Source organism: Mustela nigripes, chromosome 2, assembly GCF_022355385.1.
Source record: "Mustela nigripes isolate SB6536 chromosome 2, MUSNIG.SB6536, whole genome shotgun sequence".
In the NCBI taxonomy this organism is placed as follows: Eukaryota; Metazoa; Chordata; class Mammalia; order Carnivora; family Mustelidae; genus Mustela; species Mustela nigripes.
The window spans coordinates 63,442,570-63,457,436 of NC_081558.1; the positions used below are offsets into that span (position 1 = coordinate 63,442,570).

Sequence of the window (14,867 nt, forward strand, 5' to 3'; positions counted from 1 at the left end):
TGCTTGGATATGGGTTTTGTCAGTGGCGGTGGGTGGTTTCCCAGTGTGTCATGGTGCTGGTTCTCCCGTGCCCTGCCCTGCTCTCTCTTTCTTCTGAATGCCTGGTACCCGAGTGCCAGCTGCCAGTGTTCACTAGCTCTGTTATCCTTGACTCCCAAGGATGCTCCAGTTGGAGTGAGCTCTAAGGAGAGCTTTGCAAATGAAGGCAAGGTTAGCAGTGTCCACCCTATGAGGACAGAACTGGGCAAGTTCAGTTCATAGAAAGAGAAAACTCCGGGAAGACAAATGAGGCTTGGTTCCTGGCCACTGGATCAGGTAATGTGGGGGATGAGGACAGCTGCCCCTCCGGAGCTCCCTTCTGGCATGGCTTCACCACTGCTTGCGGCCCATGCTGACCATGGCAGTGAAAGCATCCCTGGATCGACCCCCAGGACCTCCGTGCCAGCCCACTGCTTTGACATGGCTCCTGAGTCCTTGAGATGGTCTTTCTTCCCGAGCTCAGTAGTTATGGATAGAGTCACCAACTCGAGCCACTGGTTTCTTTTTCACCACTGTCTTTTGGTGGGGGCTCAGGCTGGCTGCTGACTGTGCTGGGGGGTCTCCTCTGGGCACTTAGCTGACTGTGTCCTGGTTCCTGTTGCAGACTTCCCACTGCACATGGTGCATGCTTGAAGGGGCTGTGGTTCATACTTAGGTGAGAAGCACCGTTAGCTTTGACCCCTTAAGACCTGCCCAGAACTGACTATTTTAAATGGAGTCCTGATTTTTTTTTTTCCTGGTCTTTTAAAAAATAGAATTGCCCTGATGATACCTCTAACTAATATTCCTATGGGTACTTCATGGGTACTTCATGGTTTATAAAGTCCTCTTCCAATGCTTTGTTTCCTTTCATCCTCTGCTAACCCTCTGAAGTTGTACGTTTTTCCATTACCCTCATTCTACAGATAAAGCTGAGGGTTATGGAAATTAAGTAATTTGCACATAGTAATAGTGTAGGTGCCAGAGCCTGGAGACCAACTCAGATGCTCTGATTTCTCAGTTTCGCGATCTTCCTTCTGTACTCATTTCCTTTTAAAGCCCCGCATGCAAATTGGCTTCCAGAACCTTCCACGATGAGTATATCATTGCCATACCTTAAGTGCATTCCTTTCCTATTGACTTTGCTAATGAAATCAGATGCACTTTCATTAATCCTGGAACCATTTTTATTCTCTGAGAACTAACTCTTTTTTCTCATAATACATCCATTGGTCATGGTTGGACCGAGGCTGTGCTGAAAGAGGAAGGGGTAAGACTTTGTTGTTCCTGTCCTTTATTAACTGCCAGTTGTATGCTTGTGCCAGTAAGAAGCCCAAGGAACTCTGGACTTACGGATCTGTAACTTGTGGTCAATTCTGTTTGTGAAAGAAAAATCCAGTTATTTGTCTCACCCTGATGATGGAAATAGCAAAGACCCAGATATCTTGACCCTGTGCTCCCAACCAATGGCTCAGTTTGTTGCATAAGCATAAAATAATCACAAGTGGAATCTTTCAGTAACATCCACGTCATCCCATGTGCACAATAAGACTTCCAAAAAGACTCCTTGTGTGGTGCTTCTCGATTCCTGAGGAATGTCATTATGCATTGCCCCCGACACAGAGTACACCCTGCATTTATCATCAACAGAGTCAAGACCAAAAAACATCTCATTTCTAAATGAGAGGAAGTGCTTTAATCAAAGCAGAGGAAAGACAGGATCACCTAAGACTTCAGTCACCTGAGGTCTAGCTCCTCATGTTGGGTTTCCTTTGGGGTGACTGGCCGTAGGCTGCTGCATAATAATTGTATTTGACACGGGGGACAGTGGAGATCTCTTCTCCCCACCCCTGGCCTCTTCTTCCACCCTCGGTTTGTGTTTCTGGCAGACACTCTCTGCACATGCGTGTGGGAGTGTTCTTGTTGCCTTGGTGTGTGATTCTTCTCTTTAGAGGATTTGTTGCTCCCTGTTCAACTACGTAGTTGCCAGGGCCATCTTCTGAGATGGGGAAAGGACCAAGGAATGGTTACACCAGATCCTTCTCTTCTAGGATTTGGCTTCATTTGGGGGAGCAGCAGTCTTTCTTCCAGTCACCCCCAAACATACCTGTGGGGACTTAGAAGGGTGCTTGCCATTTATACTCAGCCCCAGTGTAAGGACTCCCAGGGGAGTCCTTTCCTTCATACTCCTGTGTGAAATGGATAGGAGGGACTTGGAAAACCACAGCTTTTATGGGCTAATCACTTAGAGAACAGCCCCCCCCCCCCAAGGTGAAATTCACAATGATCAGTCCCAATAGAAGAAGCTGGAAGACTTACATGTGTTCATTGTCAGGTGCCGTAGGCCTGTATTCTTGCTACAAATACACAAACTTACTCCTCAGAGGCTCTGTCTTCAAAGTACAGTGTGTTTTATTTCTGGAAACAGGTTAGTCCTGGGCCCTACGAGTGGTTTTTCCTTCTGATTCAGCAGTTTTAAAATACATTGTGTGTGTTTTACTAGCCCTCCCAAGGTTGATTGGTCTGTGCCTCATGCTGTCTGCCAGGAGAGCCTTGCAAATGTCAAAATGCTTGTGTCTTTTGCCTGTCTTCCTTGGCCAGAAATTCAGGGTGTGAACGGCTTTACAAAGAGGGCAGTCATAAATGTGTCCTGAAAGCTTTTTTTTTTTTAAACTCCCAACTACTTCAATGATTACATGATTCACATCTCTTTTCAGAATATGGTGATTAATTCCATAATTGGTTAGTAGCATAACCATCCTTATTTAATAGACAGTGTTTATATTTTTAATATCAAAATAATTTTAATGTAATAATAATTTCATTAATATTAAATAAATTAGTGCTTAAAGCATTTAACCTGATACTTATTAGTTTAAGTTATGGGGTGACTTAAAGGAGGTCATGAACTGTATTCACTCCATGTTTTCATTATTCTTGAGAAGATACATGGGTGGCAAGGAGCACCATTTTATACATGGAAAAGTAAAGGCTGAGGGGGGTTAACTAGCTACTCTCACAGGATACAGTTAAGTATGAAATCTGAAATTTCATAGGAATTCTGCCTTCTAAACACTGCATGTTTTCTGAGCATTTTAGCTTTCCCAGGGTCTGCCAACCATGGTCAAGAGCCAAATCTAGCCCTCTGCCTACTTTTGTATGGCCCGTGGGCTAACAGTGGTTTTTACATTTTTAAATGGTTAAAAAAATTGAGGGAAAATAATGTTACATGACACACGGAAATTACATTAAATTCAGTTTTGGTGTTGAAAAATAACATTTTACTGGAACACACATGCCCATTCATCTACATAATTGACAATGGCTTCTTTTGCATGATAATAACAGAGTTGAGTAGTTGTGAGAGAGACCACATGGCCCACAAAACCTGAAATTTTTATCCTCTGATGTTTTTGGAAAAAAAACTTGCCAACTTCTGGTCTACATAGTTATTGTAGTTTTGTGGTTGAGTTTAGATAAAGGGACACATGGCTAAAATACCAACTATTTGTCAAGGTTTATATTAGACACTTGACATTGATTATCTCCTTTTATTTCCAAACAAACTTGGATAGTTCTGTCATCCCCATTTTAGAGAGCAAGAAAAGGAGATGTGGAGGAAATAAATAATTTGTTTGGGTTCACATAGCTAAGGAGTGAAAGAACAGAGATAAAAATGTGTCCTGTCTGTTCTCAGTCTCCTATGCACACTGTACTTCAGCTCCTGAAGTACAGTGTGCATAGGAGTAATTCAGCTCCTGAATTTTGTTCCATCCTTGAGTAAATAATTTAGTTAGAAAATTTTGTCGTATATGTCTTAATAGCTGACACTAAGTGGCATCTCTCACACATTGTGAAAAGGGGTGAATGACACTGGGTTCCTCCCTCCATACTGCTTGCTGAAATTCTTTAAGCAAGAAACTTTCTGGGTGTTATAGCATTCCTCTTGGAAGCTGGTGCGTGTGCCTGGCTTCTCAGCCATCTTGGCCAAATGTCTGGGAGAGTTTCCGTGGTAGCTTCCCCTTTCCCTCCCTGTGCCACCTGAGGTCCCCTCAGAGGCTATAGGATGGCCACCTTCTTACAGCTGGGCTGGGGACCCCTAAGCCAGGAAAAGGGGCTTAATTCACCATGAGGATGTATGTACAGCTGAAGGGCATATTCTATTGGTTTTTAATTTGTCATTGTTGTTCAGGCTTACAAGGAGTGGAAGATCATTTCTTCATTTACGCCTTCATCATCTGACTCCAGACAGGAAAACCGACCACTGATTGAAGTGCCCTTGGAGAAACCCAGCTCCTCCCAGGGTCGGTCTCTCATGGTGAATCCAGAAATGTACAAGGTGATTTTCTGCCATTTGTCCATGCGCTTATTTGACAGGGTTGTTGGGGGTGGGAGGGTGGTCCGAAAACAAGGTTTGGATGAGAAAATGAGGTTAAAAATAGAGCCCGGTACTTGCCTGGCTTTCTTGTGCATCAGCACCAGGGAGTGGAGGATGGTAGTAGGCATGGCAGGGATCTCAGTCTCTGTTTTCTCAGCAGAGAGTGGGGCTTGATGGGTGGGGCACTGTCTGAAAGTGAAAGAGGACGGGTTGTACCTACTTTTGACCTCTGGAACTCAACTCTCTTCAGAAATTTTGAAGTTGCTGACAGGGAACTCAGCTGTGAAGTCCAGGATAGTAGTTCATGGAGACTTGTATACCAGGCTTGACTGTTGTTGGGGAGGAAAAAATTTTTCTCTATCTTTTAAGATTCCTTTAGCTGGTCTGAAAATTAAATTGATATGAAACAGATTCACAGAAGGAAATAGAATTTAGGGGCACCTGGATGGCTCATTTGGTGAAACATCTGCCTTTGGTTCAGGTCATGTCTTGGGATCGAGCCCTGCATCCGGTTCCCTGCTCAGCAGGGAGTCTGCTTCTCTCTCCCTCTGCTGTACCCACTGCTTCTGCTCTCTCACTTATGGTGTGTGTCTCTCAAATAAATACATAAAATATTTTTAAAAAGTTAAAAAAGGAAAATAAAGTTTAATTATGTATGTACAGGGAATCAACATAAATATGAGATTCCAAAAACAGACAAAATGAGGTATTTATGCCATCCTGACCCAAGGAGAAGGGGCCAGGGATCTAGGGCTTCAAAGGGAAAGAAAGCAATTCATAAGAATATGAAAAAGATGAATGTTTGGTAAGCAAATGTTTGCTGGGCCATCCAGAAACAATGGGACCCAGAGAGGAATTCACACAAACAGATTTTGCTTTGGTGCTTCCTGTTTAGCACCATTAGTTCATGCATACTACAGTTATCTAGGGTGATTGCTCCCTTTCTGGAGCAGGTTCTCTGTCTAAATTCTCTTAGGCAGTCAAGGGGAAGGTCAGAGGTTCTTTGTGAACCTTTTGTTTCTTAAAAATAATCAGCCTAAGATAATCTACATGCCAAAGAGATGGCAGTCCACATTTTGGGGTGACAGATTTTTCTCTACTACGCTGTGAAGGGACCCAGCTTCCTTTCCCTTCACATCGCAGCTGCCTCACTGAGAAGAAGGCCAAAGCTGAACAGTTCTTTAGAGTTCTTGACTGATGGAGCTTGATGGAACCTTGAGAGAGTGAAAACCGAACGAGTAAAATGAAAAGCTTTGGGGAGAAACAACTGCCCTGGTTTTATGTCTTTTACAAAGTGCAAAAACAAACAGAATAGCAGTTATCAGGTTATTTCAGTAAATGCCTAGAAGGCTCTACAGAAATAAAAGTTAAATCACTGCCTAGCTATGCAAACCTCTAGGTAGCCACAAATCCACTGTTGTTTTGAAATGTGCATTATTTAATCAAGTAGGGCCTCCCCACGTTCAAGTCATAACCCCCTGATATCTGTAGCCCTCAATCATGGCATAGGTCATGAGTAATTTTGTACTAATGATAGTGATCATAGAAGTATATGACTGGCTTAATTTGTAAAAATAAGTTACAGAAATTGTGTAAGATGTAGCCATTGGGATAAATTGAGTAAAATGCACATGGGACCATTCTATATTACCTTCCCATGAACCTATGATTATTTCAAAATATAAAATTTCAGCAGATAAGGGCAGTCCTGTGCTAATGTTGTACTCCCTTGCTGGAGCTTCACTTATCTTTGCTGTGGCCACAGTGAGCCTCCTGTCCTGCTCATGCTTCTGCTATACTTAAATTTGGTTTCTGTATTTCACCAAAATGAGTAAGCCCATTGAAGTGTATCACATTGAAGCTGTAGACAAATGCTCTCCGTCTTTGTCCTCAATTTAGCTCCTCAATGGAGAGCTGAAGCAGCTGTACACTGCTATTACACGGGCCCGGGTTAACCTCTGGATCTTTGATGAAAACCCAGAGAAGCGGGCTCCCGCTTTCAAATATTTCATGGGAAGAAATTTTGTCCAAGTTGTAAAGACAGATGAAAATAAAGGTAAGATTTCATTAAGCTATTCTGGATTTTGGATACAAAGCATGTTACTCTCATTTAAATAATAACCACCCCCCCAGACAAAACAAAACAAAACAAAATAAAACAAGACATGTTACTCTCCACTTCTTATGGTGAGGTATAAAGGATATAGGTTTTGGAAAGTGCTTTTTTTCCTTCCCACATTCTTTGGAGATATGAAAGTTTGTATTTACTGCTAAGGTGTGTGGGAAAGTGTGGCTGTAACGGGACTGGGGGAGGTTAACTCCTTCAGGGAAGATCTTTTATTGGCCTTTTAAAAATGAGGGTCATGGTAGGGGCCTGGGTGGCTTAGTCAGTAGTGTGTCTTGACTCTTGATCTTAGGGTCATAAGTTCAAGCCCCATGTTGTGTGTGGAGCCTCCTTAAAAAAAAAAAAAATAAAAGTGAGGGTCCTGGGCGAGGTTGAGAGAAAATAGGCTTTGTTGGGGGAACACAAATTGCTACAGTCTTTGGACAGTGGACTGGCAATATCTATCAAAGAAAATTGTGCTGGGTTAAAAGTGACCCAGCAACTCCTGTTTCCAGGAACCTATCCTAGAGATGTTTTTGTGTAAAATCTCAAAGATACATGCACATTGAGTGTTCCTCACAGCCCTACTTGTAATTATAAGCAATTAAAACGACCTAAGTGCCCATTAGTGAGGAACTGTTCACGGTGGCTGCTCTGGTCCTAGGACAGGTGAGTGCGGGTTGTTGAGGATATGGGGACACTTTTACTTTTCCCCTTTTGCCCTTCTGTGCTGTTTGCAATGTTTAAAAAGCCAAACCAGTATTGTGTGTTGTGTTGATCACTTCCAGAGACTGGCTAAATAAAAAATGGAGTAAAGATCTCCTGATAGGATAACTCGCAGAGAAGTCATCAGCCCTTCATAAAGGAGAAAATTGTTGTCTTTGTGACTTGGCTGTTAAGTTGGCTGCTCCAGGCCGCACTTAATTTCTCTGTGGATGGGGAAAAGTGCAGGGCTCAGCCACTGTGCAGAGGTCTGCTGTTTTCCTGAGCATTTTCTGGCCAGTTTTTGGAGACTATTTCTGGTTGCAGCCAATGGCTCAGCCTGGGTCCAGGGTTAGCTGTTCTCTTCCTCGGCCCTGGCTGTTAGGTGTAATGGGGAAATTTGAAGTCTTGGAGTGAAGAAACCCTAGCTTCTCATTAGAAGTTTCCACCTATGTAGCCATGTGACCTTGTCCAGGCCTACTTCCTCACCCTGGGCCTTCACTTCTTCAACAAAAAGTGAAGGGTGGGGGTGTGGTGCTGGTTTGCTGTGGTCATTCTTAATCTTCCCTGTGGTGCCTACTCCTTTCATCCCTGAAGTAGATTCTGGCACCTGTTATAAGAGATCATCAAAATAGACCATTTTCTTGCATTTAAAGATTCCGAATGAAACAAGGCCACAATTTATTTTCTGTCTTGGTAGTGTTAAGAACACCAGAAAAAGGACATTCTTAATTGGGTTATAAGTTGCACATGATAAAGTCTGTGAGGAAATCTGTTACCGCTGTGCAGGGGAAGCTGGGGATGAGCATTGCAACTGTGTAACTTGGGTATCTTTATCATTGTGCTGGTAGCATTCACCCGCCCTATGCGGAGATACTGGGGAGCTCCCTGTGAGGACAGAATGTCACCAGAGCACAAATAGCGCGCACAGAGTTAGGACAAGACGCTGCCAAGCCGTCTTTGCACACAGTGCTGCAGGGCACGGCAGAGGGCCAGCAAGGAGGGTTTTGCGCCCTCCAAAGGAGGCCGGCGTGTCTGCCTGGGTGCCTACCTTGATATCCATGGGCCAGGGTATCCTGGACCCCTTCAGCCCAGATTTGACTGAGTTTTATGCTGGTAGTCAGATTTCCACCTCCTTCTTGCAGCCGAGGCTGAGAAACTGCAGCGAGGGCTGACCACGGCTGTTGATGCTCAGGGGAGCTGCAGGAGGGGTGACTGATGGAGTCGCCAGCAGGCTAGTGGGACAGCAGAAGGGCCTGACAGCTGGTGGTTGTGACAGTCTGTGTCCACCAATGGGGACATGTCACATTGCTTACCCTAAGGGCAAAGTCTGCACGTTTGAAACTACTGTAGAACCCTGTCACCTTGTTCCTTGCTAAAACCCCTGTGTGGGAGTTTGCTAAGAACCACATGGCTTTGGATTTTCTAGGAAGAACTAGAATATTCTGTCTTCTAATGTGTCACCATAGGAGAGGAAGGTAGACAGAAGTTGAAAACTGAGCAATGCCCTTTCTTATCCCTGACTCCTCCTTCCAAAGCCCACAGCGACCTGGCTTGGCAAGCTAAAATCCATCTTAAAATGAATCCTAGAAAGAAAACACAGGTATCTGTTTGCCTGGGCTGCTGGAATAAAGCGTATTGTCTTACAGTACTGGAGGCAAGACGGCCACGATCAAGTTGTCAGCAGATTTGGTTTCTTCTGAGGCCCCTCTCCTTGGCTTGTAGATGGCGTTTCTTCCGTGTGAGCCCCTGGTGTCCCTTTCTGAGTGCGTTAATCTCCTCATCTCGTGAGGACATAGATTGGACTAGGATTCACTTGAATGGCTTTGTTATAACTTCATCACAATTTTAAAGCCCCTGTCTCCGAACATTCTGAGGCATTGAGGTTTAGGGCTTCAATGTACGCATTTTTTTGGTGGGGGAAGGGGGCAAACTTCAGCCCATAACAACAAGTTTAAGGGAATAAACACCCAGAGAAGCAAGCCCACTCTTCTTTTTTCATTTTAGACTTGGATGACAGCATGTTTGTTAAGACCTCCACACCTGAGGAGTGGATCGCGCAAGGAGACTATTACGCTAAGCACCAGTGCTGGAAGGTAAGGGGAGGGGGAGGTCTTTGTGACTGGTGACCTCATCTGGCCTCACAGGCTGGTTTTCCACCATTATGCTTGTCACCATGAAAGGGTGAAGGCTGTGGTGCTTGTGCTGCTTCTTCAGAAACATCAGGCCACCCTGCGATGAGGAGAGCTCCCTGCCCAGCTCCTTCTGCAGGGCAAGCATGACAACCCTTCACTGTGGCGGAGCATCAGCTGGACTGCCACAAAAATGAAGGGTCAAGACCTCTGGCCCACCGACAGAGCCTTCTGCTTATTTTCTTTCCCTCCTGTGCTCTGTGTTTAAACATTTTTGCTGCCATCCTACTGCATTTTAAAAATAGTCACAGATTGGTCATTTGTTTTTCAAATTGATCCGACATGGACTTGACTCCCAAGCTGAGTCTGGTGAGCAGGGATGAAGCCTTAAATCTAGACTGAGTTGACCAGTCTCAGCCACAGGCCACCCTAGTGAGCTTGCACAGCCTTCTTCCGGCCAGCGTTCCCTCTGCCGGTGCTCTGGAAATAGTGAAACCAGCACGACGAGCCCCATCCCTCTCCCAACCATGTGCATCCCTGCACATCCCACAGTTCCATGGCATGTGTGTTTCCCAGGACACGGTGGTGACGAAGTCTCCACCTGCCAGGCGCAGACACTTCCAGCTCAACAAACTCATCATGGGCCCTGTCTCCTTCCAGTTCTTCCTTGTGTCACGTGAGGCTCGTCTGATAACCTAATGACTGACACAGTGCCAAGCTGGCCGTTCCCCTGGGCAGCATCCCAGGCAGGGCTTTTCTTCTCGTAGGTCTCTTTTCTTGATTGTGAAGTCCGCTGTGGACTTCTCTTTACATCTCACTGCTTGGTGCTAGGTCACGTGCCATGCCTGTTTCGAGGCAGTCTGGGAGAGCAGTCCCATCCTGCAGGTTTAGCCCTTCATGGGAGGGAGGTCCTGCCATCACGCAAGGGAGGGAGAGGGGAGTGCTGCAGGTGGTTAGCCAACAGCTGAGTTTAGCGGAATGGCTTTTGTAGTCTCAGCTGGGGGAGCCATGTCGGAACTCTGTAACCAGCCAGCAAGCCGGTCTACTTTCGGGGCATGGTGAGCTCTTGGCTCGGATGATGGGGGTGAATGGGGCTCCTGATTCACGTGATTCATCCTCCAGCGGCAAGCCTGGGCTTGTTCAGCTGATGCCTCAGCAGCGTTCAAAGGCAGAGGAGCACAGGGGGCCCTCTGACACCTGGCCTTGGAGCTGGCCCTGTGTCGCCTCTGCTACGTTCTGTTGGCCAGAGCAGGTCACAGCCCAGATCTGAAGGGAGGGGACATAGGCAGCAGTCTTGTTGGGAGAAGCTGCAGAATTACACAGTAAAGGGGCGTGGGTGGATACAGGGAGGACAGAAGGACTGTCGCCACCTTGCAACCAGTCCCACGGGCTGAGAAAACAGAATGCACATTGTTGTGTGTTTGGGTGTGTCGGCAAATTGTTTCCGTAAGTCCGTAGTATTTACCTGCTGGAGGGTGACAGAGCTCTGAAACTTTATTCACTGCCCATCCTTGTTATAAGTTGGCTGCTGTTATAAAACCAAGATCTTTTTCGGGGAGGGAAGGGAGGGATAGTATAGTAGCAGGTACGGATATGAAATTGGAAAACTAGATAGCCTTTCCCTTTATTCCCTTCAGAACACTGTTGGTCTTAACCCAGACATGTTGCCCATGGCTGTCCAATTCTTTAAAAAAGCCTTTTGAAGGTTTGAGTCCAAAATCTTTCTATGGGAGTTGGCACAGATGAGAATGTAATAAAAAGCCTTCTCTTCACCTGATTTTATTTTGACTCCAGTAAAGGATTTCAGGACTCAGGGGATTTATTGAGTTTTTGGCTGCCTGTCAGTGAACATTCCAAAACCACCATAAAAATGGCAATCACTTGAGATTCATTCAATAAATTACTGTTGAACTGTGGGCCAAACATCATGTTTGGGTTACAGGGGTGTGATGGTGAGCCGGACAGACACTCAGAAGGGTGTCCAGCTCTAGTTGTTGTAGGTATCACATGGGAGAGACTAGCTGCCTCTAGAACCACCTGTTCTGGACAGGGAGGCCAGGGAAGGCTGCTCTAAGTAGGAGCCGAGAACTGAGGCCTATAGGATGAATGAAGTTAACTGGGCAGAGAAGGGGTGGAAGAGCATTTCAATCAGAAGGACTAGCATGTGCTAAGGTCCTGTGGTGGGAAAGAGTGTGGCACAGATCTTGGGAATGTAAGGAGGTGCATGAGGCTGGGGAAGCTGAAGCAAAGAGCCCAAGGGAACAAGATGTCATATTCTCTACTTAATCTTTCCCCTGCCCACACTGAGACCTAATCTTTACATGCTGGACCAAGTGTGACTTTCTGTCCTCCAGCCTGTGCTTTGAGACATGGTCTCAGCATTCCTGCTTTAGAAGAGCAACTTTCTGCTGGCAGGAATGGGGGTCCAGTCAACATTCCTGTGATGCCCGTCTGCCCACCTTCTACTTGCTCAACATAGACCTGCATGAGCCAGGGATCTAACCAGTTATCTTCTGGAATGTGTGGTGACTTCATCTCCATCCCCATCTCTACCCCCATGTCTGTGCTGCGGCTGTTCTACCAACACAGTTGTTTAGCCATTGTAGTTACTGACTAGAGAAAACCTGTGTGGGACCCAGAAGAGCCACTGGGTGACTTTAGGCCCATGGCTCCATGTATACAATGAGAAGGATGAAACTTCTCACACATGGCTACTGGAAGATTAAGTAAGGGTGTTAATTATGGCAGCTTATAAAAATATATCCCGTATTGCTTTTCCATGGATTCTGGGCACTTTCAAGATTTTATTTATCTGAGAGAGAGAGTACACGCATGTGCACATGAGTGGGGATGGAGGGACAGAGGGAGGAAGAGAAGCAGGATTCCTGCTGAATAGGGAGCCCAATGCCGGACTCCATCCCAGGACCCTGAGATTAGGACCTGAGGCAAAGGCAGATGCTTAACCAACTGAGCCACCCAGGCACCTCTCTGGGCGTGTTCAAAAGGAACCTTTGAGTGGAAAAGTATTTGCTGGTAACATTACTGGGTTTTAGCCTGTGGGGCCTTTTTTTTTTTTTTTTTTTTTTTTTAAGCTCATCAGCACATTCCTGCTCCTCGGCCTCAGGCGTGGCTGGAGTGAGAATCATTCCCTTGTCAGCGCAAACATGGCACATGTGCTTTAACCCTTGTTCTGTATGTCACGTCCATTCCCTTGCTGGGAATCAAGACTTTTTGCCCATTTTAGGTCGCAGCCAAGTGTTACCAAAAAGGAGGTGCATTTGAGAAAGAGAAGCTGGCGCTGGCCCACAACACCGCCCTGAACATGAAATCCAAGAAAGTCAGCCCCAAGTAAGACTCCCCGGGGGTCATCTCAGGGCTGCTCTGGTGAGATCAGGTGGTGGGATCTGTTGGGGCTAGGTCACCATTCGGTGGGTACTCTATTTTCTCTCCCTTCTTCAGGGAGAAGCAGGTGGAGTACTTGGAACTGGCCAAGACCTATCTGGAATGCAAGGAGCCAAAGCTGTCTCTTAAGTGCCTGAGCTACGCCAAGGAGTTCCAGCTGTCCGCCCAGCTGTGTGAGAGGCTGGGGAAGGTATGGACCCAGCCTGTGCTGCCGCAGGGAGAACTGGGCTCCCTCAGCCCCTGCTTGTGTCAGGGAAGAGCTCCAGGCCTCGCAAGAGAGAAAGGTCGGCTCTGAGGACTGTAGGGCAGCCATTCTCTCTCCACTTGCCGGAGCATTTACATAGCTCCAAAGATGTGTGTGCGCATGCATGTCCACACCTGTGTGGATGTTTCACCTGATATTAATCACAGGGAGGCCAGCTCTTCCAATCAGAGGGGAGGTGGGTTTTGGGATATTCCTGCCTTCCTGTCCTCCACGTTCGGTCTGGAGTCTGCCTGCGTGAATGGCCTGGCATTGACATGGCGGTTTTTCCGTGTTCTCAGCAGTTGCTCTAGATCTATGCCAACCAATCTGGTAGCCACTAGCCACGTGTCGCTATTTAATTTATAATTTAAGTTAATTAAAATGTAATAAAATTACAAATACAGTTCCTCAGTCTCACTAGCCACGCTTCAAGTGCTCATTGTTACAGAATATTTCCATCATTGCAGAAAGCACAGTCTAAAACAACTACTCATGGAATGGCTGGCAGGCTGGTGGCGGGCCACAGATTTTTATTTGTCTGCAATGAGATTAACACTGAAGATGAAAGTAACCAGTGAGAGACTGTTACAGCACTTTGGCATTGCCATAACGTGCAAGTGGTGATGATTTTTTTTAGCGATTCCTTTGTCTTTTTTATCGTTGAGCTATAATTGGCATGTAAAATGCTATCGGTGAGAGGGGTACAACACAATGATTTGATATATGGATGTTTTGTGAGATGATCACTGTACTAAGTTTCTTTAACATCCATCACTATACAGAATTACAAAGTTTTTTTTTTTCTTGTGATGAGATCTTTTAAGATCTATTCTCTTAGTAACTTTCAAACAGACAAGACAGTGTTAACTATAGCCACCATGCTGTACCCCACACGATTCATTTCCAGTGTATCAGTTGTGAGGGACTGGAGGTGTAGAGCTCGGTGGCTTGAAAACCTGTGCTCTAGAAAGCCCAGCTGGGGCTACTGCATCCCCCTACCCCCACTGCTATAGGGACTTTATGTCCCTCCAGGAAGGGGTAGGTTTCCACATCTCTCTGTGAAATGTATTAGCTCCTGGATCCTCAGAGCACCCTGCATACTGGGTGGGGTGGGGATGTCACCTGCTGAGGACTTTGAAGTGTGGCCCCAAGTCTGTTTAAAGACCATAAGGCCCTCCTGGTACTTCCTGCCCTGCCCCATGTTTATTAGGAGATGTGACTTGTTAGGCTGTGGGAGATGGGGATGAGATATAGGGATTTCAGGGTGGGTGGGAGTTTGGGTCCTAAGATTCTAGAAACTAGGGTTGCCTCCAACCTTACCACCTTCCCTAGCTGCCAACCCTTCCGTCTCCCGTGCCACCACCTGGACCCTAAGTGGTGACAGCTACAGGGAAGCAGCCTAAGCCTTTTCTTCCTCTTTTTACCCACCAGCGCCTGCCATGACTGAGTCAGAGATTTTCTCCTTACTCACACTGCCCACCTGCCTCCCCCAGCCTGGCAAGCTCTTCCTCAGAAAGTAGGAGGCATGGGGACCAAGAGGCCATAAGTACAGCCTATGTTCCTTTCCTAGGGACTTCAGTGCCTTCAAAATGTGGAGGCCATCCTGCTCCTGGAAACACAGCCTTCCTTGTTTCCTTCTCCTTCCAGGGCTTAACCTCTGGTGGCAGGTCTTCTCTTTCCTCTCCCCCATATGTTCTAGCAGCTTCAAGCCCCACCCCGGGGATGGTCTCATTCCTTTCTTTGCCTAGGCTCCTCCCTGGAAGGTGGTCCAACCTGAGCTGGTGTCATGTGGTCCTCCCACCAAACTAACCAGCATGGTTCAAGTTGATCAGTTTGGTGGCAGCCTTTATCAACATCCTCAGACCAAATCTCCTCCGTATTCCCAGC

At 46.2% G+C, this 14,867-nt stretch overlaps 1 protein-coding gene across 2 annotated transcripts in view; it reads left to right on the plus strand.

Annotated features, from left to right (window-relative positions):
- Positions 1 to 14,867, plus strand: part of TRANK1 (tetratricopeptide repeat and ankyrin repeat containing 1) — a 98,335-nt gene that overhangs the window by 70,522 nt on the left and 12,946 nt on the right. For both annotated transcript variants that reach the window (XM_059390593.1, XM_059390592.1), the window contains 5 exons: positions 4,211 to 4,357; positions 6,296 to 6,452; positions 9,210 to 9,298; positions 12,579 to 12,682; positions 12,794 to 12,926. In XM_059390593.1, the coding sequence (XP_059246576.1) occupies positions 4,211 to 4,357; positions 6,296 to 6,452; positions 9,210 to 9,298; positions 12,579 to 12,682; positions 12,794 to 12,926 (630 nt within the window). The remainder of the gene's footprint in view (positions 1 to 4,210; positions 4,358 to 6,295; positions 6,453 to 9,209; positions 9,299 to 12,578; positions 12,683 to 12,793; positions 12,927 to 14,867) is intronic.